A 23,606-nucleotide genomic window follows, 5' to 3' on the forward strand; every position below is an offset into this window, starting at 1 on the left:
CAGATGGATAGAAGGACAGATGACTGCTGCAGGGGAAATACAGAGACAAACTGTGTGGAAAAACAGCCGTGTTGAAGGGTAAGGGTTTGGGAGAGATGAAAGAGAGAGATTCATCCATCTATCAGCTTTCAAGTGGCTTATCGATGGCGACAAAATGAGCAAAGAACCCATACACCCATACAAAAACACCAGCAGATAAAACGTGGCTGGCATTGCCTTGTGTATCATTCTCCAAGCACCTACTTAGGGACAGTTCACCTTGAAATCAAAATACATATTTTTCCTCTTACCTGTAGTGCTGTTAATCAGTCTAGATTGTTTTGGTGTGAGTTCCAGAGTGGTGGAGATATCGGCCATAGAGATGTGTGCCTTCTCTCTAATACAGCGGGAGCTAGATAGCATTCGGCTTGTGGTGCTCATAGCATGTAGGTACTATTTTCTTACTACCTGTATAACCGGGACATGCTTTCTAGAAAGAGACATTGCTATTTAGTTTTTCACATGTATTTTTTTGGCACTTAGAGCACCACAAGTTGAGTGCAATCTAGTTCCATTATAATAAAGAGAAGGCAGACATCTCTACAGCAGATATCTCCAACACTCTGCAACTCACTGTAGAGCAATCAAGATTGACAAATAGCACTACAGGTAAGAAGAAAAATACACATTTTTAATTTGGGGTTCAACTGTCCCTTTAAAGATCAGAACTTAACACCTAGTCAGGTCTCAAGATATTTGGTGGGTGGCAGTGATGGTGGTGTTTCAGTTTGGTCTTCTCATCGAACTCTCTAAAAACTATGGTGTCCCTTTCCTCCACCACCATGTTTACCTGCGTACAGAAGCTAACCAGCCACTGAATTTGCTTTATGAAAATGAATTGTGACAAGAGGACCCCAGATAGTTTTTGCAAAGCGATTTTTGATTTCTTTATTAATGCTCTCTGTGTTTTACATTCCCTCCTGCCCACAGGGAAACTACGGAGGTGACATAGCTTTATAGAGTGTGAACGATCCTACATACATTACAAGTTGCAGCGTTTTTAACACCAGAGCAGCTGTTTAACACACTGCAGAGCAGCATGGGGCTCACTTCGGTGTGACTGATTTGTAACACCTGTTGTTCACAGTTGTAACTTTTGTCTTATGCTACAACTCTCTGTCATGCTTCATGGCTTCCATTGAGCTACGGGGACACTTAAAGGTTTAAGGAGAGGCCATTTATAGATAACAGTGCTGCTTTGAATGCCTGTTTTTGCTTAAGAAAAAAGGTGATGTGGGTGTGAATTCTGACCTCTAAAGCCACCGGTACGCCCAACAGAGCATATTGTGACATTAAATAATCAGGAAGTCATTGGCCCATGCAAGTAAGCTGTTGCTAAAGAAGATAAAGTGCTGGGAGGAAGCACCTGGACTGGCCACAATCAAAGTTTAAATTAGAAAGAGTCACCTGATGCAATAGCCACAGACTGAAGGGTGCAGTTTAAAGCTTAAAGTCAGGCTGAGTAGACAGAGGCCTGCAAATATAAGACCAGAATCCAGTCTCAAACTCGCCAATATGCTAAAAGCAGTAATTATACCAAAGTTTATACAGGTTTTTTTTGAATGGTTTCTTTAAAGTCTGCAGACTAATATTTTAAATTAAGATAAAATATAGACTGCACAACATCTCTTTGCAACATATATTTAGGCCTCAGTTGTTGATGTGCTGCAGTATGCCTCTGTTTGTCCTCTTGTCCTCATCTGCTCCGACACTCCAGTTTTATTCTGCAGCTCATTGTTTTTTTCCATAAGTCTGTCTGTCTGGGAGCCGCCGTGAGTGTCTGCATTGATTATCGGAGGCTGGAAACCAACATCTGCACCAATAAAAGCTTGAGGGCTTTGAATGGGTGGCTCGCACCATCGATTTAGGAGAGATGAGGACAGAGTGAGGTGTGTGTGTGTGTGTGCGCGTAGATGGTGAATCAGGTTACACCGCTCTGCACTGTAATCACACTTTAGTTTTATACAGATTTATTTCAGTTCGAACTCAAAAGGCTTTGGTTTACCTATCGACTTGTGACCCGTGTTAAACAAATGGAAGATTATATTTGGTTTAATATTCAATGTCACATTTACTGCATGTGCTATATTCAAAGCATAGATGCGCAGTATTCTGATTACAAGAACATGCTGACTCTGCATCATTACATCTAGTCAAGTTTCAGATACAAAAAAATATTGACTGCATTTTAAGATGCTCCATTTCTACGTTAACATCAGTCAGATTGCATTTACCGATGTTATGAACCAGTGGACAGTATATACTGATGTAGTACTGTATTCTACATTTTACATTTTCACAGTAACATCATCTGTGTGATCTCCCCGGTGCACCTGTGGTGTTGTCTCATTGCTGGAGCTTGGCCAGAACTGCATCCAATCCAGACCATTAAAACAAGGCTTCTGCTGTTCTCTGATCTCTTTGCTGTTTTCTCAGCTCCTCTCTGTCCTCCCCTAAGTGCCTCTTCCTTCCCTTGATGTTTACTGCATGTGTTGTGTGCCAAACAGGGGCTAAAGGTACAGATGATTCTTATTCTTGGCATTTGTTTTAACCTGCTTAGAGGAGCGCATGAGTGGGGTTTGCCACATAGGGTGTGTGTGTGCCAGAGTTTCAGCAGTTTTAGGAATGCAAGTCAAAGTTGAGAAGTTGACTTTTTTAAAGATTGTGAGAGCTGTTTGTCCATATCATACTCTATCTGAAATAGTCAGTGCTTACAGACCTTTTTCGCCCTGAGGTTTGATATCGACAGCCTGCCTTGGCATATCGCTGAGGGTTGTTGGGGCCTTATGGAGACTGAAAGGAGAGACTGAAGACCTGCACACACTTCCTAAGGCTGAAAGAAGTATTTCAATACCTCTGCTTGTTCTTGGAGGGTAAAAAAGATATTGGTATTTATTTACAGTTTAAGGATCAGTGTGTAGGATTTAATGGCATGTAGCGGTGAGGCTGCACATAGGCCTTTTTCACGGGAGACATTATGATGTGTCACAGTAGAAAAATCTTAAGTGCTATATCATTCTTGAAGATGTTTCACTTCTCATCCAAGAGGCTTCTTCAGTTCTCTTTTAGAGGTGAAACGTCTTCAAGAAACTCAAGCAAGTCCAGTTGCCTACGATACAGCACTTAAGATTACCATGACCTGAATGCCTGAGAACCTTCACCGACACAGAGGAAAAACCACAGGTGTAAAGATTGATTTTAAGGGTTGTTTTAAACTTTTTAAAATAATATATAGTGGACCCTCATTTCTGTGAAGAAGAGTAAATTAATTTGTTATCTTTAAAGTTTAGATTATTATTCAAGATATAAACTCACAGGATAAGGGCACAGTGAAGACCTGAGCATGAGTTGTATTAACAGAGCCTTTTACTCTCTGCTAAATAGACTTGATCTGCATCAGACAAGTACGCAGTTAAAGACCAAAGAGGTAACAGAACGATGGCCAAGAGTCAGGGAAAACAAAACACTGAATCTGTGAAAAAAGAAGCCTGTTAAGTATGTATGGTTGTAAAAAAAAAAAAAAAAATTAAAACACATAATGCAGACAGAGAAATGTGTAATAAGTTCTTTAAAATATCAGGAAAACTCATTTCTGGTTATATATTTACAAGAAATAATTTGTTCAAAATTCATTGAAATTACTTGTGTAACACAAATTGCATTCACAATTTGAGTTTTTAATGCAGTTTATCAGTTGTTCTGCATTGTTATTGTCATGCGATGAATAAGATATGAAATATCCATAGAATATGTCACTTAGTTAGGGGTCACCAGTTTAATCAAAGGGATCCCAAAAGAGTAAAGGTTGGGAAGCACTGATCCAGCACCAGTGTTTGGTTTGTCCATTCTGGGCCACTGTAACAACATGACTAGATATAGATTGATATAAATGGCTCATTGTAAGATAATGAAAACACAATGATTGTTAGTTTTAGGTGATTATAGACGAATGAAAACATAGTTATTGATATTATAATCCATTTCTGCCAATGTATCCCACTAAGCCCTACACACTTTAATATTCTCCTAAAAAGAGAGCGATTGAACATCAGTCAAAGATAAGGCAGCAAAGCATGTGGCTCTTTGTAGTACAGATACTTTTTACATATGCACCACTGTGACATGTTCAGACTGTTATATACCTTTTAGTGTAGTTTATTCAAAGTAACCACAGATAGGCCTGTATTAATTCCAGTGACATGTTTGATTTAACTTCTTTAAATCAATAAATTTAACTATATAAATTCTTTTAAGACTTTAAGGGAAGTATCTCACAGTGTCACTTTCTATATTGGTTAAGTTCTACTTTTCTACAAACTCTGATTTAGCATCTGCCACTGAGGAGTCTGCTGGATAATATTAGATCTGATGGGTTTAATTGCAGTGCCAGATCTCATCAGGATGAGAAGGGAATAGGAAAGACGGCAGGGAGAGAGGAGGGAGACAGAGGGGAGGATGGGTGATGGTAAAGAGCAAAAAAGAAATAATGGAAAAGCGACACAGGTCCGTTTGGTCAAACTGAAAGTGTTTTGATTAGTGAAAATTAATTACAGAAAAAATATCTCAATGCCAGACTCTCTTTTGTTCCTTCCCTTTCTCTCTCTCTTTGTTTTTCTTTAACAGAATCCCATTTTAATTTTCCCCCTTTGTTTTCATTTTTTAAATTTATACAATATATTTGAAAATTTCAGCACATAAAATGTAAATGATGAAAATCAGTTTAGTCTATTTCCATCATACTGATCTAAACATATTGGCTGCTATCTTGAAATCAAAGAATTTCTCCTCTTCCCCTTTGGGCTAAATGCAACACAGATATTATGATAGAAATATAAAATATTCTACAATAGATTCAAGGTCAACAGATAATCTTGTTCAGTGAGGCCCGAGCAGATGGTGAGAGGTGAGCAGATGAGTGAATGATTCATCAGTAAGTGAGTAAATGAGTGAATTTGTGTCTGCGAGTGATGGAGTGAGTTATCGCGCTGCGGAGTGAATGAGACGAGAGAAATTGAGAGAGGAGAGAGGGCTGAATATTGTGGCTGAGGGTCATTAAGACTGTGCTAAATTTGATTTAACAGAGCTGTTAGATGGCTTTGGATGAATTGTTGAGCGGCCTGATTTAGAGCATTAGGAGTCTGCGCTGTGCCTCATAATTTTTGACCGGACTTGTGTGATATTAGGGATGAAGGGTAATATGTCTACACTCTCAAGAAGGATGTGTTTTCTGGGGGAGCATTTGTTGAGCTCGGGCCAAAATAAATGTGGCTTTGATTTAAAATACACCAATAACTACACACACTGCTACAATGATTGGGGTTCTCTTTTGAAATTTCACTTCAAAGGAACTGACTCTTGGTGCCAGAGGCGTAGATCTCTGTGTCGGTGCAAGACTACAACTCTTTGTAAGCACAAATACGCATACACACACTCTTTGTCAGATTTATAAAGACATATGAATCTGTTTGATATATCTCACTCAAAATAAAATGGACCTGCTCTTGTGCAGCGCCTTTCTAGTTGTCCGACCAACAAGTACTTTTTACACTACGAGTCACAATCACCCATTCACACACACATTCATACACTGGTGGCAGAAGCTACCATACAAGGTGCCACCTGCTACTGCTCACACACCGATGGAACAGCCACGGGACCAATTCTGGTTCAGTATCTTGCTCAAGGACACTTGGACATTTGGGCTGGAGGAGCCGGGGATTGAGCCACTGATCTTCCGATTAGTGGACAACCCACACTTCCTCTGAGCCACAGCCGAAAATTGTGCTGAGTCCCACTTCCCCAGTCAGCCTTGGACATACAGGAGTTGCAGCCCAGTTGTCAGAAAAAAATGCTGGCATTGAATGTTTCTGCAAAACATGTGTGTTACATTTGCACATAATAATGTAGCAGATAGGTTGAAATTTTACATTTCAACAAAGTTGTGGTTAAATGTGGTTTGGTTCAGGGACAAAAGGCCTGATTTGGGGGTCACAGTCCCCGCCAGAAATGCAACTATGTCTTGTTAAACACAACCGCTTTTCATGACAACATCACTGCCGGAAAAACAGCAACAGGTCACTAAAAAAACCCCCACGTCTGATGCCTTAAAAGCAGCTGGAAACACAACATTGACTCGCTAAAAAACAACTGGTTGTGTTGTTTTTTGGTCTCAAATAGTCATCTGCAGCTTGACAGGTGTCTCGCCAAGGTGACACACCATCCACTATCCCCTCCATCTCCCAGTGACAAAGTCAGCTTATATACTACATTGCTTTAGAAATGTTGATGTAATATATATGAAACATACAAATGTGACGTATTTGTGGTTTGCAATAATGTACAATGCCAACATTTACTTCTGGCGACTGGGCTGGTAGATGTGCCTTGAATCAACTGCTGCAATGCATCAAATTGACCTTTTGCTAAGCCCCGCCCATTTTTTTTTTTTTTTTTTCTTAAAGATATTTTTGGGGGCATTTTTAGCCTTTAATGGATAGGACAGACAAGTGTGAAAGGGGGAGAGCGAGAGGGAGTGACATGCAGCAAAGGGCCACAGGCTGGAGTCAAACCCGGGCCGCTGCGGCAACAGCCTTGTACATGGGGCACCTGCTCTACTACTAAGCCACTGACGCCCCGAGCCCTGCCCCTTTGTGATGGTCCGACAAGCTGTTAGAGTAAGCATGGAGCCCACACTGTAACTAACTGCACTGCCTGAAGAACTATTATCATATTTTTGGAAAAATGAAACAGTGATTCCAGAGAGAAGCAGACAGAGGGGTCTACAGACTGTGTTTGAACCAGCTGTGTGGCATCGCAGTGTGTGCAGATGAACGGTGTTTGGCTTCGCCCACATGCCGCTGCCAACACTTGGACCTCCACTGCAGAAAGGACATCTCCGGGGGAAGTCAAACAACATTCGTCTGCGCACACTGTGATGACACACAGCTGGTTGAATATGAGCAAAGTTTCCCTGCTTCCCTTCACTGGTTCCTGTACAGCAGGGTCGGTCTTTGTTTCACTGTTATAATCATTACAAAACAAAAGCAGCATGTGTATTCATTCAGTAGGCTATATCTTCAGTAGCTAGCTAGCTAAGCCTGCACTTTTCAGGGTTTGATTTTGGTTTTGGAACAGGGAAGAAACGTATATCTTTTTCCAACCTCTCCAGGTAACCAGCCTGAAAATGAGGACAATCTGAAACAAATGCATTAGAGTCAGTGGAGCACAGCTGTGTTGTTGTTAAACCCTGGTCTGAGCCGGCCTGATGCTACGTTGTGGTTGGCCAGTCTGTGTCTGGGGGCGGGACTTTTATTGCTGAGTGTGAATGCTACCATGTTTTGCAAGGTTCAGCTTTACAATTAGCTTCACAAGAAATGATAAACTGAAAAGGACATTAATAGGAAACGACAAAACAATGGAAAACCGCAAAAGCAGAATAAATAAAAAACGTAACATTGTGTGTATCCTTTCGGGCGAACGCATGATTTAAATGCACTTCCTTCTTGCAAAAAGCATTTGCAAAGCAGATTTGCATGTATGTCCCTGTAAAAATCATCCTGTGCAGTCAGTGGAATTGATTTGAAGCCTAACAGAATAGCATTCCATATTAGATTTAGTCTGTCACTTTAGTTTTCCATTTCTACTTGCACACTGAACTCACTCTAAAAAAATGAAGTACAGTATGCATGTGGTGAGCGCACTCTGCATGCTCTTCTTCCATAAATACCAGATTACAGTATGCGTGGGAAATGATGTAGGCCTTGATGATGCATCTGACCCCTGGTGATTTTTTCCCTGCATCTTCTTCATTGTGAACACGTTTCTTTCCAGGAAAAGTCTTCATCGGCAACAAGAGAGAGATTGCAGAGAGCAGAATCTCTGAACTCAACACGTACATGAAGGTAATCACATTTAATTTTATGCACAGTGCAGTCTTTTATTTCGTACAAAGGACAGAGTTGCTGGCATGCTTGGTATCTTCTGCAGCGTGCGGTGCAGAAGCCTACAACTTAGTGGGCTGAACGATGCTGTAGGTGGATAAGCACTGACTCGGGTATTTCAGCAGTAGTTTGCAGATGGAGCTCAACATGTAGGCGTTGCTGCTCTCTTCTCTTTGCTCTGCCCTGTGCCCACATCACGTCTGACTGACTGTAGTTGTGGGACTTTTGACATGTTTCAGTGTTGCTCCATCGCTAAAAACGCGATCAGGTTCTCTTTCTCCCACTCACTCACTTCTCTTTTCTGCTTTACTCTTTTTTTCCCAGCAACCTACGTGGTTCTCACTTTGCCACACTCTCTCGCCTTCGCTCGCCTTGCACTTGTAATCTTTCTCGCTTCATCTCCTCTCTTTCCATCCACTCCTTCCACCCTTCTCACTCAAATCTCCCATCACCCTACTTCTCCTGCTCCTCTTCCATCAAACTCCTACTCTGTCTCCACTGACCTCTCTAACCCTCCACCCTGACTTCCCTTTTTTTCCATCTGTCTCCACCTGTCTCTCCCTTCTTCCACCTCAAACACTGCCTCATTATCTTTCTTTTTATCTTTTTTTTAACTCTCTCCTTTCTTGTTATCCAACCCCCTTTCCATCTCTCTTGCCTTATTCTCCCTGTCTCTCCTTTCTCCCAGAGGTTGCTCGGTCTGCCAACATGGTTGCTGCTCGATGAGGCTCTCAGGATGTTTTTCTACCAGACGGACAAGGACAGCCAGCACCAACCGCGAGCCCTCAGGCGTCTCCGCCCACCTACTCGCAAAGTGTAAGCCCCACTGCTCACAATGCTAACAAGCACAAACAGAGTCATAGCTGTAGCTGTCATAGTTGTAGCATCAGCTAGCTGAATACCTTAGACAGCCAGGCCAGATGTGGCTAAATATGAAGACGTAGTCCCCACTTCACCCCGATTCACTTGCAGGGGAAATGTGTCTATCTGCATTCAGACAAAGAATCCTTAAACTGTGCACAAAAGAAAAGATGCAACCGAACTAACTAGCGGTTTTCAACACCAACTGTCCCAAAGTGTTGTAGTGCATGTGAGACCTTTGAAAATTGTTTTTTATTTTTCATCAGACCCTCAGATCAGTAGAGACGATACTCCAATTATACAAAGTGTACGAGGGTACAAAGGTGCCAGCCTCGGTGAATCAGGTTTAAAACTGAAGCACCTGCAATTAATGATGAAGGGGGTTATTTGTTCCCACTTGAGGGCTTGTTTGTGCCCTAAATTGATTTGCATAAAGTTATTTGTGAACATGAAGTCCTGCAGGGTCTTAGTAAAAGCAACTGAGGCCCTCAAAATGTAACCGTGAATTATTAGAGGCATTTTTTCTATCACCAGGATATGAAAGTGCCTCCTTTATCTCTCAAAAGTTACCATAATTAGTATCAATCTAGTGCCATTAGGCTTTTTAAGAGCAATTTTCATCCCTTGAAATGATGAATATACATGAATGAATCAAATTATGTTTTAAAATTAAAGTAGTTGGAGGAGATGGGTTTCTGGTCTTGTTTTAATGTGGAGGATAAGTGAGATCGACTACATGACAGGCCCCGAAAAAGAGGTAAAGGATGGTAGGTAATGGGCTTTTCTCTAAAAGCACAAACTATAAAAAAGCTTACACCAGTAGTTCTCAGACTTTTTTTCTGTCATGCCCCTCTGTGGAGGAAGGAAAAAGTTGATGATTTCCTGTTGTACTTATCGTCCCTGTCCATTCTGTAAACCTACACACTATCTGCAAATGAAAACCATTGCTATTGTGAAATCACAATTAGTTTACCAATCAACATTAAAATATTCCAGCGCCAATACAGTAGTTCCTCAAAAATACAGTTCTGCATTGCATTTCCTTTTCCTGCTGGACATGTGCACCCTACCTGTCCTGCCTCAGGCTGTTCTCATGCACTGTTCCTACATTTTCCTACAAAGAATAATGCACCAATGTTTGTCAGTATCCCACATAATCATGAGCCAGTAATCTGTGTATAACCCATGTGTATGGGAAGGCAGCAATCATGTGACCAATGCACTGAGGGAGTAAGGAGGCAGGTTGGGGTGGTGGATGGGTCACGAAACACAGAACTCTCCCCAGGACTTTCCTGAGGTGAACGATGCTCAGAACTGTGTGAGTCATTTTGAGGTACTCCGTCAACATGTTTCTTTCCCTGAACATAAGTATAGTAACTCAACTTGCCTGAACCTAAAGGCGCCCAACCATGCTTCTTTTCCTAAACCGAACTGCAGTAACTTTATGTTAAGTACAGAACTTTACATTCAGAACGTAGAATATCATACGGACCTTTGTATGAGAATACGTTGCATGCCTGTGTGCCCACTAGGTGGGGTGCGCCACACAGTTTGAGACACACTGGATTCGACTATTGGATTTATATTAGTAATTTAACTGATAGCTTGAGTGTGTTAGCATTTAAGGGTGCTTCCAGACCTAGAGTTGTCTTGCTTTGGTCTGAATCAGGGACTCATTTTGTTCCATAAGTTGCATAATTGCCTAGAGTTGGTTCGTGTCACGGCAGCATTTACAAGCGGACCAGATCAAATGCCTTGTGTGAGAAAGCTGCTCTTGATTGGTAAGAATTTTCATGCGGGAAAAAACCAGGAAGTAAACCAAATGTTGAAGAAGAGTACACTTGCAGTAGCCTGAGTGTCAGACTGAAACTCCCAGAACCTTCAGTCTGACATGGCTTCCATTGAAGGTGATTTACAAGGGGGAGGGAATTTGAATTTTCCCTAACCAATCAATAGAGATCAACAACTCACCCAGAATCTGACGTCATTAGTATCCATGCCTCGGCGTGCCGAAAACAAGCGAGCATTGCCCATTTAAAATGTCTCCATCGTCGTGCACGCCCAGCTGCATCGCCGTTAAATCCAGTTTAGCAGCTTCCTTAATTTGGTCCTCCATTAACGCAAGTAGTGGCGAAATACCTCGATAGCATCGTTAATGTGGTCTGTAGGATCTGTAGCGGTCGCCATTGTTGCTATCCTCACCAGTTACCCACCGGCATACAGCTTGACATCAGCATGGCGCTGATTGGCTAATTGCTAGACCCCCGGCGTTCATTGGTCCGTCCATCGTTTGGACGAGATAAATCGCAAATTCATTGAAGTATGCCAGACCAGTAATGCAAGCCTACTCAGTTGAGTGGGCGGGGTCTATGGTCTGGAACCAGGCTACACTTGCAAGATAAATGTGACACTTTCTAATGTCACAGTGGAGGGACAACTACGCAGGTTGATTTTAGCGCTGCTCATCGTGGACTATATTGCTGTCATTGTTCATTTTAGTCAAACCATACAGTTTGAAAACGAGGCGCGGCTCCAACTAGAATACAATGTTTTGATGCATTGGATGTGCTGAATGTGCATATTAAGGCAGTACAGGAGGAGGTGCACATTAATAATCCTCCAGGACTGTAACATGCTCATGTTTAACCCAAACAATGTGTCATGTGACTGCAGTTGGTTCACATCCAGGTCGGAACTCGTTCTCACCACAAATGAACCGCACCAGAGTGCGTTTATAACCGGACCACCTCTTCAAGAAGGTCTCGGTCTGGTTGTTTTGGTGCACACCCAAATGTGATTGCTGTGTTCACACCTGCTCAAACGAACCGCACTGAGGGTGCAAATGAATTTGAGTTTGATTGGTAAGATATGTGGAAACTGAAAGAGGACAAACAAAAATGACAGAAACAGCCACATTTATTCAACCAAACAAGTAAACAAATAAAACACTACATAACCAGAGAAATACATAGACAACAAATCCACAACCTTCGTATTTTAAATTGTTAACTTCATTGACATTATCTGAAATGTAAAATAGTGACACTGAATTTTACAACACTCGGTATGTAATGACAGCCTCTGATAAACTGATAATCACTGACTTACAGTAATTTCAATAAACTCCTTAGATATTGGATTTAACTCCTTCATTTAAATATGTATATGCAGGTGTATATGTTGTTGTCGTGTCAATGAGGCCTCAAGATCTTGACCTTTGTAAATCTTCATGAGACAAAAGAGAAAACTTTGTCAGACTTAACATCCATGCATCTTTTATTACAGAGCTTTCCATCTAGATGAGTGCTATTAAGTCTGTCTGTTGATTAATGGAGGTCATTTAGACTGAAAATTCAGTTGCACAGAAGAAACTAAATGGAAGCAAGTTTGCAAGATTGTGTATCACAGTTTAAAATGTTGCTGATGTACCTTTAGTTTTAAAGTCAAGTTGGGTGTGTGTGCAGCATCTGATGTTGAAGTATCAAAATAAAACAGTTTATATAAGCAGGGATTAGTGGTAGGTGTTAGGATTGATCCATTGCTATATAAGAGACATAGGTGTCCCAGAAACTTTGCCTTGACCCACTAATTGTTCAGTATTCACGACAAGAACGCTTGGTTATGTGTTGGTGTGTGCTTGCACAGGCATATACATCCTCCAGAACAGGAGGCATAAAGCCTACACCCAGTTCGCAACTTACTGAAAAGTATTTTTTCCAGGAAACATTGCTTTTGAGGGATGCATTAGCCGTCAAATTGAGCACTTGATTGTCTGGTTATTGGGCTTCATCAGGACTCTACTGGGAGAGCTAATCCCCCAGAACAAATCATACATGGTTATTATACCTTAATAGAGTACCAGAAACAAAAAAAGCTTAGCTCATAAGGAGAAGGTTTGGATGGTGGTGGGAGCTGCTGCAACAAACTGTGTTGGCATGACCGTAAGAGCTGAGTAATCAGTTAGAAGTGTCAGGTTATAACAGCCACCAGTTAAACCTGCGTGGATGTAAAGCTTGTAGCCAAACAGCGGATGGCCGAGGCACTGCCAGGCTTGCATAAAGCAGCTTATTCCAGTCAGGTATCGTAAGCACGACTTCAGTGCAATGCCAGATTTAACACAATGCTCCCCAAGTCTTTTATCAGAACAAATGGCTGCTAATTAAAGTTTTATAACCACTACTTTTGGAAATAAGCCAAAAGATATTTATGTTTAGATGCAATCAAACCACAAAATCGATGAATGAGAGCATCAGTGGCCTTGAGATGTGTTAAAGGAATACTCCATCCCCCAAATCTCATCCTTTGTTGTGTTGTATTTGGGAAGACTGTTGTTTTTCTTGTATGTCTTCACGGTTAACTAAGAATCCAAAACACAAAGACAGTGCTTGATGAATTGAAATAAAAGGAGTCCATGTTTAACAACAGCAAAACTACACCAAGACATCCATTCACAAACTCTTACACAACTCGTCTTGTCTTCAGCTTACCAAACACAAAAGACAACATTGTAAAAAAGCAGACAAATAGTAAGACAACCATACAGAGTCACTACAAAACTCTTAATACATTAAATCAGCACATTGTCTGTCTGTGGTTTAGAAGTCATCAATCACTTTTGGGATGAAGGACTTCTTAAATAGATTTTTGGTTGCCAGAGGGACTCTATACTGCCTCCCAGAGCTCAAGAGCTCAAACTGAAGAGAGGATGGGAGCTATCTGCTAAGATACACCTCGCTTTCTTCCTCTTCCTTTCTGTACAGAGTTGGGTCAAGGGCTTTTGTGGCTTGCCAACTGTTTAACTTGCCAGTGTCACAGTCGTGGGGGGTTTGTTCTTGGATGTACACTTGAGGTGACCGTACCAGGCAGGAAGGTGAAAAGTTAGGTGAAAAGTTAAAACACACCGAGGCCACTGAGTTTCCTAAGTAGATAATTTATCCAGTCGTATGCTCAGTACTTCCCAAACAAATGTAATACTTAAAACACTACTGCATTAACAGAGCAGCTGCACTACTTGTCTGTGCACAAAACTGAGAGTTTGTAAACAGATGTTGTGATTAAGGCTGCCCCCTAGTGGTCGACCAAATGTTAGTAGACCAATCACTAGTTGGCAAGATTTCATTGGTTGCTCAGTCGCAGAAGAAAAAGAAACTCTTTTAGGAGCTGCGCATTGTCAAAATAAATCAAAAACTTTGAATTTAATTTGAAAGGACAGACACAGGAAGTGTCCACGCTCAGCAGTCAGACAGGAGTCTGGTTAATTTCCAGGGCTGGTACCTGCGGTTATTCCACAGGCTAGTTAATAACATGTCGGGCAGGAAATCCAAAATGTGGGATCATTTTGAGAAGGTGAAGGACGAACCCAAGGTGATATGTAAACTCATCTTCATTGGTCGACTACAAACATGACGTATCATCTGAAACATGGAAGTAGCTACATGCCCATTAGCCCACAGCGTCATTAACAGGCGGCTCGCTCAGTGTGTGACGTGCACTTGGAGATAAAATATAGGCCTATATTAATGAAGGTTCATTAGTACGGTTTTGTATTTCTCTGTAATGTAGCACAGTGTTAACAATGTTACTGATACTATTCTTTCTCACACCTTCAACTCAAACCATTGTGTTGCCCCGCACAATATATAATTAAATAATTAAATTAATATCGTAAACATGCAGGCGACAAGGCGACTAATGGCCCTAAATGATGACTATTTGTCAGCTGGGAAAATTCTTAGTCGAGGGCAGCCGTAGTTGTGATATATTTTTGCTGTTGTTAAACGTGGACCCCTATGTCTTCAGTTCATCATGAATGTTTGCTTTTTAAGGATTCTTAAATCACTGTGGAGGAATGTGAGAAAGACAAGGTTTTCTATTTGAATTAATTGTAACACAGGGTGAGTAACTGACATACAAATGATCATTTGGAGAGTGAAGTATTCCTTTAACGAACTTGGCTAAATGGCAGCTGATGATTCGTACAGAGCCTATGAAAGTTTATGTTACCGACTGACAGAAATCTATATTACTTTGCTGATATTTTAAATATAGGCCTGTATGAAAACTCCAGAGTGCAAAATTCATTTTTAATCTTTACTCAAAAAGTACTTAATAAGCAGCAGTTTTTTGTGTATGAGTAAGATAATACGACAAAGCATCTGGAGAGACAGCACCTCGCACAACAAGTGATAAATATTTCACTTCAAATCAGTAAACAAGGCTGTCCTTGGTTATGATGTCCCATTTGGCAAAAAAGTGCGGCCTTGATTCCTCCCATCTTATCCCTGAATCTCTCTTACATCATAAATGAATGCAGTTTAGTAGTGAGGAAGCGACGGAGGCAAGGATGCATAAATTTGAGGAAAACACTGAAACTCCACAGAGACGTATTACCCTTTTTACAGTCTACTTCCTCATTCATAACGGCTGTTCAGGCTTCTGATTGGCACATGTCCCTGTGGTCGGATTACCCCAGCAGGAGATGTGGTAAATTGGGACTCTCTCAACAGGAAATGATGCAAAGGTAGACTCATATTACTTCCTCTGCTCTCACATCTGACCTGCCTTCATTTATATGGACATTTATATTCGTGTTAGAACACAAGGAACTGTGACATTTCCTCTTTCAGATGTTGCTACATATTTGATTGTCCTCATTGTCCTCAAAACTAGATGCATTTTATTGCATAGTTTCAGTATTTTACAGAGAACATTTAGCTTTTTAATGATGAGCTTTATTCAACCTTGGCAAGAGTTTTTGTGCACCATTAAACTCCTGGCTGTATATTATGGCTATTGAGTTTTATTCTTTCTTTACAAAATGATTTTAAAGTTTTGACATTAAATAGGTCCAGTTCGTACATTTTGTGTTGTGTACATAAGAAAAATCACATTAGTGTTCAGTGTTTTTAAACTAAAATGTAATATCTCAGACACCACTGTTTTTATGTTTTTTAAATATGTGAGGATGATGCATTTTGCTTCTTGGGTATTTAGATCTGCAGCCATGCTATCAGCTTTGTAAGGCTGGACCTAGTAGGTACACCTGTGCTTTGAGCTAAATACTACATCAGCATGCTAACATGCTCACAATGACAATGCTTAGCAGTATAATGTCTCATGTTCACCATCTTGGTTTTGCATGCTAACATTTGCTAGTCAGCCTAAACACAACACAGCTGAGACTGATGGGGCTGATGACTTGCAGGTATTAAGTCATTAATCAAAGTATTGGACACATTTAAATTTTAAAGGGGGGTGATGGCCCTAGATGCAAACTCATTAATCTCTATAAACAGATAACTGCATATATATGCAGAATCTGTAGGCAACAATATAAGATGTTGGAACACAGCATTCTGGTTTCCATTTGTAGTGTGAATAATATTGACCAATCATGTTTGAGGGGCAGGTAGATAGTCCATGTGGAGAGGCAGAACACGTTGGCTAAAATGCAATCTCGGCATCCCTCAGCTATCATCTGAAGACAGTTAATCTTTTTATGAGCCTTTTTAATTTTTTTTTTTTTTTTTTAAAGATTTTTTTTTTTGCCTTTAATGGACAGGACAGGTTGAAATGGGGTGAGAGAGAGAGAGAGTGGGGGTTGACATGCAGCAAAGGGTTGCAAGCTGGAGTCGAACCTGCGACCGCTGCAGCGAGGCATTGCCTCTGTACATGGGGCGCCGGCACTATCCACTACACTACCGATGCCCCATGAGCCTTTTTAATTTACATTTTTCATATGTCTGTTTGTAGAGATCAGGGCAGTGCATGGAAGAGGAAGTCTTGGCCTGGATATCCACTGGCTACACTGGTTTCCCTGAAATATTGGCAGTGGTCCCCAAAGGCTTATTGTCTTCGGACCCCATTGCACCAAGACCCAATGGGTTCTGGGATTGAGAACTCAGAGGATCACCATAGTTGTTATAGTCAATCCAGTGGGGAACGTGAACATGCATGTTAATCTATCCAGCAGTTGTTCGGATGTTTCAGTTCACGCTGACTCCAAAAAGTCAACAACATGATTTTGCTAGATGAAAAGTGAGGGAATCACCAAAGTCAGAAGGATTCATCCTCTGTGGACCATGAATGTCACTTCAAAAATTGTCTATCACTATTTCTAACTATCCTTAGAGCTACGCTGGTAGCAGGGCTAAGGTCCTGATCAGACAGAGCACATTTTAAATCTTGCTTGTTGCTAGGTGACCCCGAATCCCTTTGCCTTGACTTAACAGTTATTTTGCTGTAAAGTAAACTCACAGAATTGTATTTTAAAATGGACAGGCGACGGGCACTTGGGGACTGAACACAGGGGAATGGAAATCATAAAGAGGAGAGATCACAAAAAGTACCATCAACTGGTCCAGGAGCTTCGCCGAGATAATGGTTGATTAGAGGCTTGTTTTAGGATGAGATAAGGACAGTTTGACAAACTGCTGTCAGTGGTGGGGTCTAATTAGTGTTAGTAAAATGTTAGAAAATAGTTGAGGTTACAGTTTGTTTAGATATGTCTTGCAGCTTGCCCAGTTGGTCGACGATAAAAGTGAGCTAATGTTAGCTTAACACTTAACACTACCACTTGTTGTCTTCACCACCACACAAGGTTAGTCTTTCTGTTTATTTGATTGGACAATAGGAAAAAACGCCAAGGCTGTGGGCTGCCTTTCTGCTCTGAGTTGAAGTTTTTTTTCCACTTGAGGCATTTAAGGCACTTCTGTAAAAACGAGAGGCACATACAAGGCGTTCAGCAATGCAAAAGCAGTTAGCAAAGTGCTTCACTCCCACTGAAAACAATTTCAAAAAGCTGTCCTCGTCTGCTAATACACACTCTGTCTCATTACAGCCTAAGAATACACAGATTGGGTTTCGTAAGGACTTTAAGTAGACGTCACAAAAGGCATTGAATGGTCAGATTTTGATCTTACGTCAAGGGGTAAAGTGTTCACACCTGCAGCATTTCTGGGAGACAAAATGTTCACTGTTGTCTAATCCCTGTCCATCTTTGTCTTTTAGGAAGACAGTCAAACCAAAGATGGACCTCTTCTCCTCCCCCAGGGCCGAGGTATGTGTAGCAACATTTTTGAAGTTGTTGTTGCTTTGGTTACAATCTCCATGGCCACCCACAAAGTAACAACTTTTTTAGTCAAACAACCACGCAGAATGCACTGCATCACCCCGAGAAATACCATGTGATCCTGTCAGCACCCTTGGCGTGACTGCATCTCATGACAGTGCTCCTTCTCATAGCACTGCATTACTTTGAGAAACAACATACACAAACATATTGACCGATGTGACCAATCAATAAGGATGACTTCATTCGTCAAATGTTGTCACACTTTTTCTCCTCCCTCTTGTCTGTGACTCTGTTGACCTCATCAGTAGTTCCCGCCTTGCTTCACTTCCTATTTTAATTTCTGTATCCATCTCTCTTTTCGTATTAGCCTCCCTCTCCCTCCTCGCTTTATCTCCTCCTCCCTATTCCCTCCCTGCCCCACCTCTCCCCTTAAACAACCCTTAAGTTTGTCCTCCTTTCTTTTTCCTCTCCCCTCCCTCTGTCTCTTTCCAAGGTTACAACCGTCTTTCAACCCTCTTTCCCCCTCCTCCTCTTCTCCTTCACATCCTCTTATTTTTATTCCGTTCACACCCTCTACCCTGACACCATAAAAAAAGAGAAGAGAAACAGTGTTTGTATTCTGTGGTCGGTTCAGAAGGTGTGTGTTTGTGAGGCTGTGTAGCTGGAGTTGTTCAGGTGCAGGTGTGCAGGAAGGGACTGCAGTTAGGTCAGAGGTTAAAGTGGTAATGACCTGCCAATTACATTCTCCAAGGAGGCAAAAAATAGCTTTTATCCTTTAGACGATCAGCACAGTCCTGGACTGACCTTTAAACACACACACACACATGTTTCTACTTCTATACTTGTGGGGACTGTTACAGACACAATGCTTCCCAACATTGACTTTACCCATCACAAATAAATGCCTGACTCCAACGTTAGCCTGACCGTAAATCTAACCTTAATCCCAAAGTCTAAGGGCCCTATTTAAGCAATTTATAGTGCATGGTGCAAGTGCATTTGGGACGTGTCCAGCCACCTTTGCTCGTTGAATGGCGCGTTATCTGGGCACAAAGTAAGGCACAAGGGGCAAAGGGGTTGTATTTAGTTCCTTAAATAATCGTAGAAGGGTTTTAGGCTAACATGAATTTAACCAATCAAAGTGTCATCTCCCGTTCCCTAAAATCCCCAGCCGCACCTGCTGCACCACTATGTACATGGTGGATTCTGCAAATTGGAGAAGCGAGCGTAGTGCAGTTAGAGCAGCAGTGTCACTGCAGCAAATTTCGTTGGCACATTTAAGCAGCAAAATAAGAACTGTAGTTATGAACTTGACAGAGGAAACAGAACTAAACTTTTAGCTGCTGAAATAGTCAATGAAGGTACGCTGCTGCTCGTGCAGAAATGTACACAGCGTCTCTCTTAATGGGGAGTCTAACGGCAGCTCTGCTCTGCTCTCTGCTGTGTTCACTTTTCAGAGAATGTAATCAATATTTTTCTTGTTAGTGATGTTTCATTTCACCTACTTGCAACACATCCGCACGTCCCTGTATGTGTACACGCGTTGTAGATGTTTCTTAATTTCTGTATAATGCACCCTTTGAATAGCAGAAAAAGAGTGCACCATTTTGACTTTTCACCAGGTTTGTGTCGATCAATGGTGCAGTCACTTTTTGCTGCCTCAAAACAGCAATACGGCAACAATGCTCCTGACCACGTCTCATTTTAAGACCCACACACCAGTGGGTGCACAAATGGGTGCAAGTGCATTTGCTACTTACACAACATCGGCACTGGCTGTGCAACTGGCAGTTGAGCTGTGCTGTGCACCACTGTGCGCCGGGTGTAAGACAGGACCCTAAATCTTCAAACAACCCTTTGAAGAAGTGAGAAGTGGCCAAAAATGTCCTCAAACTCCTAACTCCTAAAAATGAAATTGGTCCTCACAAAGATAGAAGTACAAGAACACTTCATAAATGTCTATTTTTAAAATACACCAATAGTGCCTTGCAGAAACTGTGTAATACTGTTTGTGTAGGAGTAATAATGTTGATAGTGCAGTCAGACTGATGGATGGCAGCCATTACTGTACTGTGGACCTTGGAAACTGAGATGGATGTTTATCACTGTTGTCTGATGTTTTGTAAACTAAACGCTTAATTGATTAACAAAATAATAAGCAGATTAAATTATCATGAAAAGTTATACTGTAGTGACAGATTTTTTCACTTGTTTTACTAAAATAGGTTTTGTGGATTCAACTTTACATAGAAGTGGCTCGATAAGTTGAACATTTTCTTGCAGTGTGAGTGTTTGTGTGTTTGATGCACCTTTGCTCAGCTGTGTAAGTGACTGTGTCCACGCTGTATACAGCAACATGTCTGCAGGTGAAGTGTGTTGCTGCAGCTCTTGAACTACGTGTGCTTTATTCCCCCTGCAAAAGCGTTTAACTTTTCCTAACCTTGCACTACACAGAAAAAGGTGTAGCTTTCCGTCTCTCTCTCTCTCTCTCTCTCTCTCTCTCTCTCTCTCTGTCCCTCCCTCTCTCTCTCTCTCACACACACACACACACACTCTGTACCTTTCTGCACACTGTAGTCTCTTCTCTCTTTCTCTCTCTCCAGCCAGCCTACTCAACATTTATTTTAGCTCTCGCTCTTTCTCTCTGAGCAAAACGAGTGCTTTTCTGTGTGTTTGTGCGTCCGGCAGTGTGTTTTTTTCAGCGCAGGGAAGTGGCTGTTAAACTACATCCAAACAATGATCAATGGCTGGTCTGAGCCTGATGGATAAGAGGAGAGCGCAGGCATTTGTCACAGTAGAGCTGGTGCAAAACATTAGCGTTTACACTACAACACTTCACTCCACTCCGCTTAGTATTAGCTCAGGCTCAGCCCCAAGCAGCATAATAAGTAATTGTTGTCGGCTGTAGCACTACGAGCTTCACTCAAGGTCAATGGGACAGGCTGTTTTCGGTTAGCGTGAGTGTAAAGATGCACAAGCAGGAGGGCTGGTTTTGTCTAATGTCACAAAAGTGGGGACAAAAAAGCAGGGATAGATAAAGGAGAGAAAAGAGGCTGAGAGTATGTCAGAGAGGGAAAAAGATAAAGAGCAAAAATGCAAGAAAAAAACCCATAAAATTAGAAAATTGAAAATCATGCAGGTCCCAATCGACCGAGACTCAGCCTTTCTTTTTGCAGAGAGCCATTAGAGCAGAAATTAGATCCTATTTTAGATAAATTTCCTTCAGCAAAAAAGCTGATATGCAGGTACGCTTATACTTAATCTCGCCAGGAAGAAATATGACCATAAAACTCAGATGTTCACTTTTAATCTGTATTATGAAGTGAAATATTGCAGTAGAGGGTTCATTGGTGCATGTGCATATGAGCCATTGTGATGAAATAACTTTTGATTTAACTTTTGATAGACGACTCGCATTGTAGTTGCATTGCTTACTACCAGTTCACCTCCCTGAATATACTGTATATATATAAACACAGTGAATATAAAGGTTAAGATGACACATTGATATCACAGCAGGTTAAGTGTGTCTTTGTGTGTGCGCTCCCGGGTGAGTCACAGTGATGAAACCGCAGAGAATTACACCGAACTCTGCAGCTCCACTGAGCTTTTTAGCCTGTTTCAGCTCACTGTTTTAGTCTCACAGCGCATTAACTGTTTGGTAAACTCTCACCTCTCCCATTAGCCAAGAAGCTGTCTAAAGCAGAATGGCTCCGATAAACCCACTGCACCGTGCCTGCCAGGCACCTCACAGCAGACAGACAAAGATAGCGACTAGCTGGGGAACATGGTGGACCATTTAGCAGCTAAGGACCTAGATATTTTTTCAGAGCCAAAAGAGGAGTAAATGTTGGAATGACATGCATCAGGTCCCCAGAAATATGACTTCATACAAAAGCTAATCCTGCTCCGTGTTTACTGAATGTATCCTTACCACCATGTTAACCATAAATACTTTCTGAATGTGTCTGATAACGTGTTCAGGCTTTGTGTCCGTCAGCTTCTCGTACTCCCAAGTTTTGAAATTAAATACGTTTTTGATTAATGCAGGATTTTGGATTTGCTACTGTCCAAACACACACTAGTTTCTCTGCATGACAGCTGAGAAGCAGAATTGACCCAGACAGATGTACGTACACACACAACCTCTGCAACCTGTTCTTGTTCTGATATGCATACACATGCGTATCCTCCTATAATCCTTCACTCCAGGCCTTCTAGGAAGTGGGCCATCTACTTAAAAAGAAATACACTTTCATTAAACGTCAGGGAGAGAAAAAAAAAACTCAATTCTCATCTCCACCTCCCTATTGCCAGACTAACGAGCTGAGGGTTTAACAAGCTCATTAAGGCGGGGTCGGTGCGAGTCTAATTGTACCGGATGATTGCTCCCGGGGCTGGCTGAACCCAAGGGTTGTGCGACTACATTTAGAGGCCAGCTCTTTACTAGGCACATGAAGTACACCAACACGAAGTCCCTATAGGAGACGGATCTAATTCTTTGCTTTGCATGGCTGGTCAAATTACAAAACTATCATTGAGGAGGCCATTGTATTTCACACATTATGTAAGACTGATTTGTACAGACTGTACAGCTGTGGCTGCATTGCATTCTGGTCTATTGATGCTGCTGTGTATAGTCTGGTTGTTTTGTCTGTGACAGATTTAATCCTATATGACTGGCGGGTAGTGTTACAAAAAAAAATTGCTCTCTTTGTCAATCTGTCAAACACAACAGATCCTGACATCTTATGTCACACCCACTCCAAGAATGCAAACTAGCCCATCTTAAAGAGTTGAAGTGGCTCCTTGTTGATAGTAGAACTCAGCAGTTAAACAAGATGTTACAAGGTCTATATTCAGATTATTTTACTGGGCATTTTCAGTGTGTTCCGGACACTCATATCCTACAAGGGCCAGTCAGTCTAAAGCATAGACTGTATATAAAGATGGACGACGTGCCTCCCTTTACCCCTACTGTACAGAAGTGATGCTAAAATATCCTGGATATCGCCACTGCCATCTTGCTCTGGTGATGTCATTCAGAGCAAGAGTCTGCGCAGTAGTAATCTCTGCTGGTTTGGATTCTTTGACCTTATTTGGGACAGTTCACCCCTAAATCAAAAATGCATATTTTCCTCTTAACCTTTGTGCTATTTATCGATGTTGATTTTTTTAGTGTGAGTTGCAGAGTGTTGAAGATATCGGTCATAGAGATGTCGGCCTGCTCTTGAATATAATGGAACAAGATGGCACTCATCTTGCAGTGCTCAATGTACAATACATTTGAACGACTGCAATGTCTCTTTTCAGAAATCATGACCTGTTCCTTTAAGATAATCCACAGACCTTGTTGTGAGCAGTTTCATATAGGAACTATTTTCTTTCTACTGAACGACACCGCACAGAGAGAAGCATGCATTGACGTGTCACGCAAGGAGGACACCATTAATGATGCTCTGCCAAAAGCACGAGCCTCTCATCCATGAGTAGATGCCCACTTCCTTCTGCATGGTGATGCGGTAAGTGTGTGTAGTTCGGTGGAAAGAACATAGTTCCTGCATGAAACTGCTCACAACAAAGTCTGTGGATTATCTTGAGTTATGGGTCATGAATTCTGGAAAGAGACATTGCTGTTACATTTTTCAAAAGTGTTTTTTTTTTTTTTTTTTAGCACTTTTGCACCACAAGCC

The 23,606-nt window shown here is 41.5% G+C and overlaps 2 protein-coding genes across 3 annotated transcripts in view; one reads left to right on the top strand and one right to left on the bottom strand.

Moving 5' to 3' along the window:
* Positions 1-23,606, bottom strand: part of pvalb7 (parvalbumin 7) — a 56,965-nt gene that overhangs the window by 28,054 nt on the left and 5,305 nt on the right. The window lies entirely within an intron of this gene.
* The window catches only part of ncf4 (neutrophil cytosolic factor 4), a 50,760-nt gene that overhangs the window by 6,232 nt on the left and 20,922 nt on the right, over positions 1-23,606 (top strand). Inside the window, exons 4-6 of the mRNA XM_033624058.2 lie at positions 7,870-7,940; positions 8,668-8,795; positions 17,850-17,898. Coding sequence (XP_033479949.1) covers positions 7,870-7,940; positions 8,668-8,795; positions 17,850-17,898 — 248 coding nt within the window. The remainder of the gene's footprint in view (positions 1-7,869; positions 7,941-8,667; positions 8,796-17,849; positions 17,899-23,606) is intronic.

This window comes from Epinephelus lanceolatus, chromosome 3 (genome assembly GCF_041903045.1).
Source record: "Epinephelus lanceolatus isolate andai-2023 chromosome 3, ASM4190304v1, whole genome shotgun sequence".
In the NCBI taxonomy this organism is placed as follows: domain Eukaryota; kingdom Metazoa; phylum Chordata; class Actinopteri; order Perciformes; family Serranidae; genus Epinephelus; species Epinephelus lanceolatus.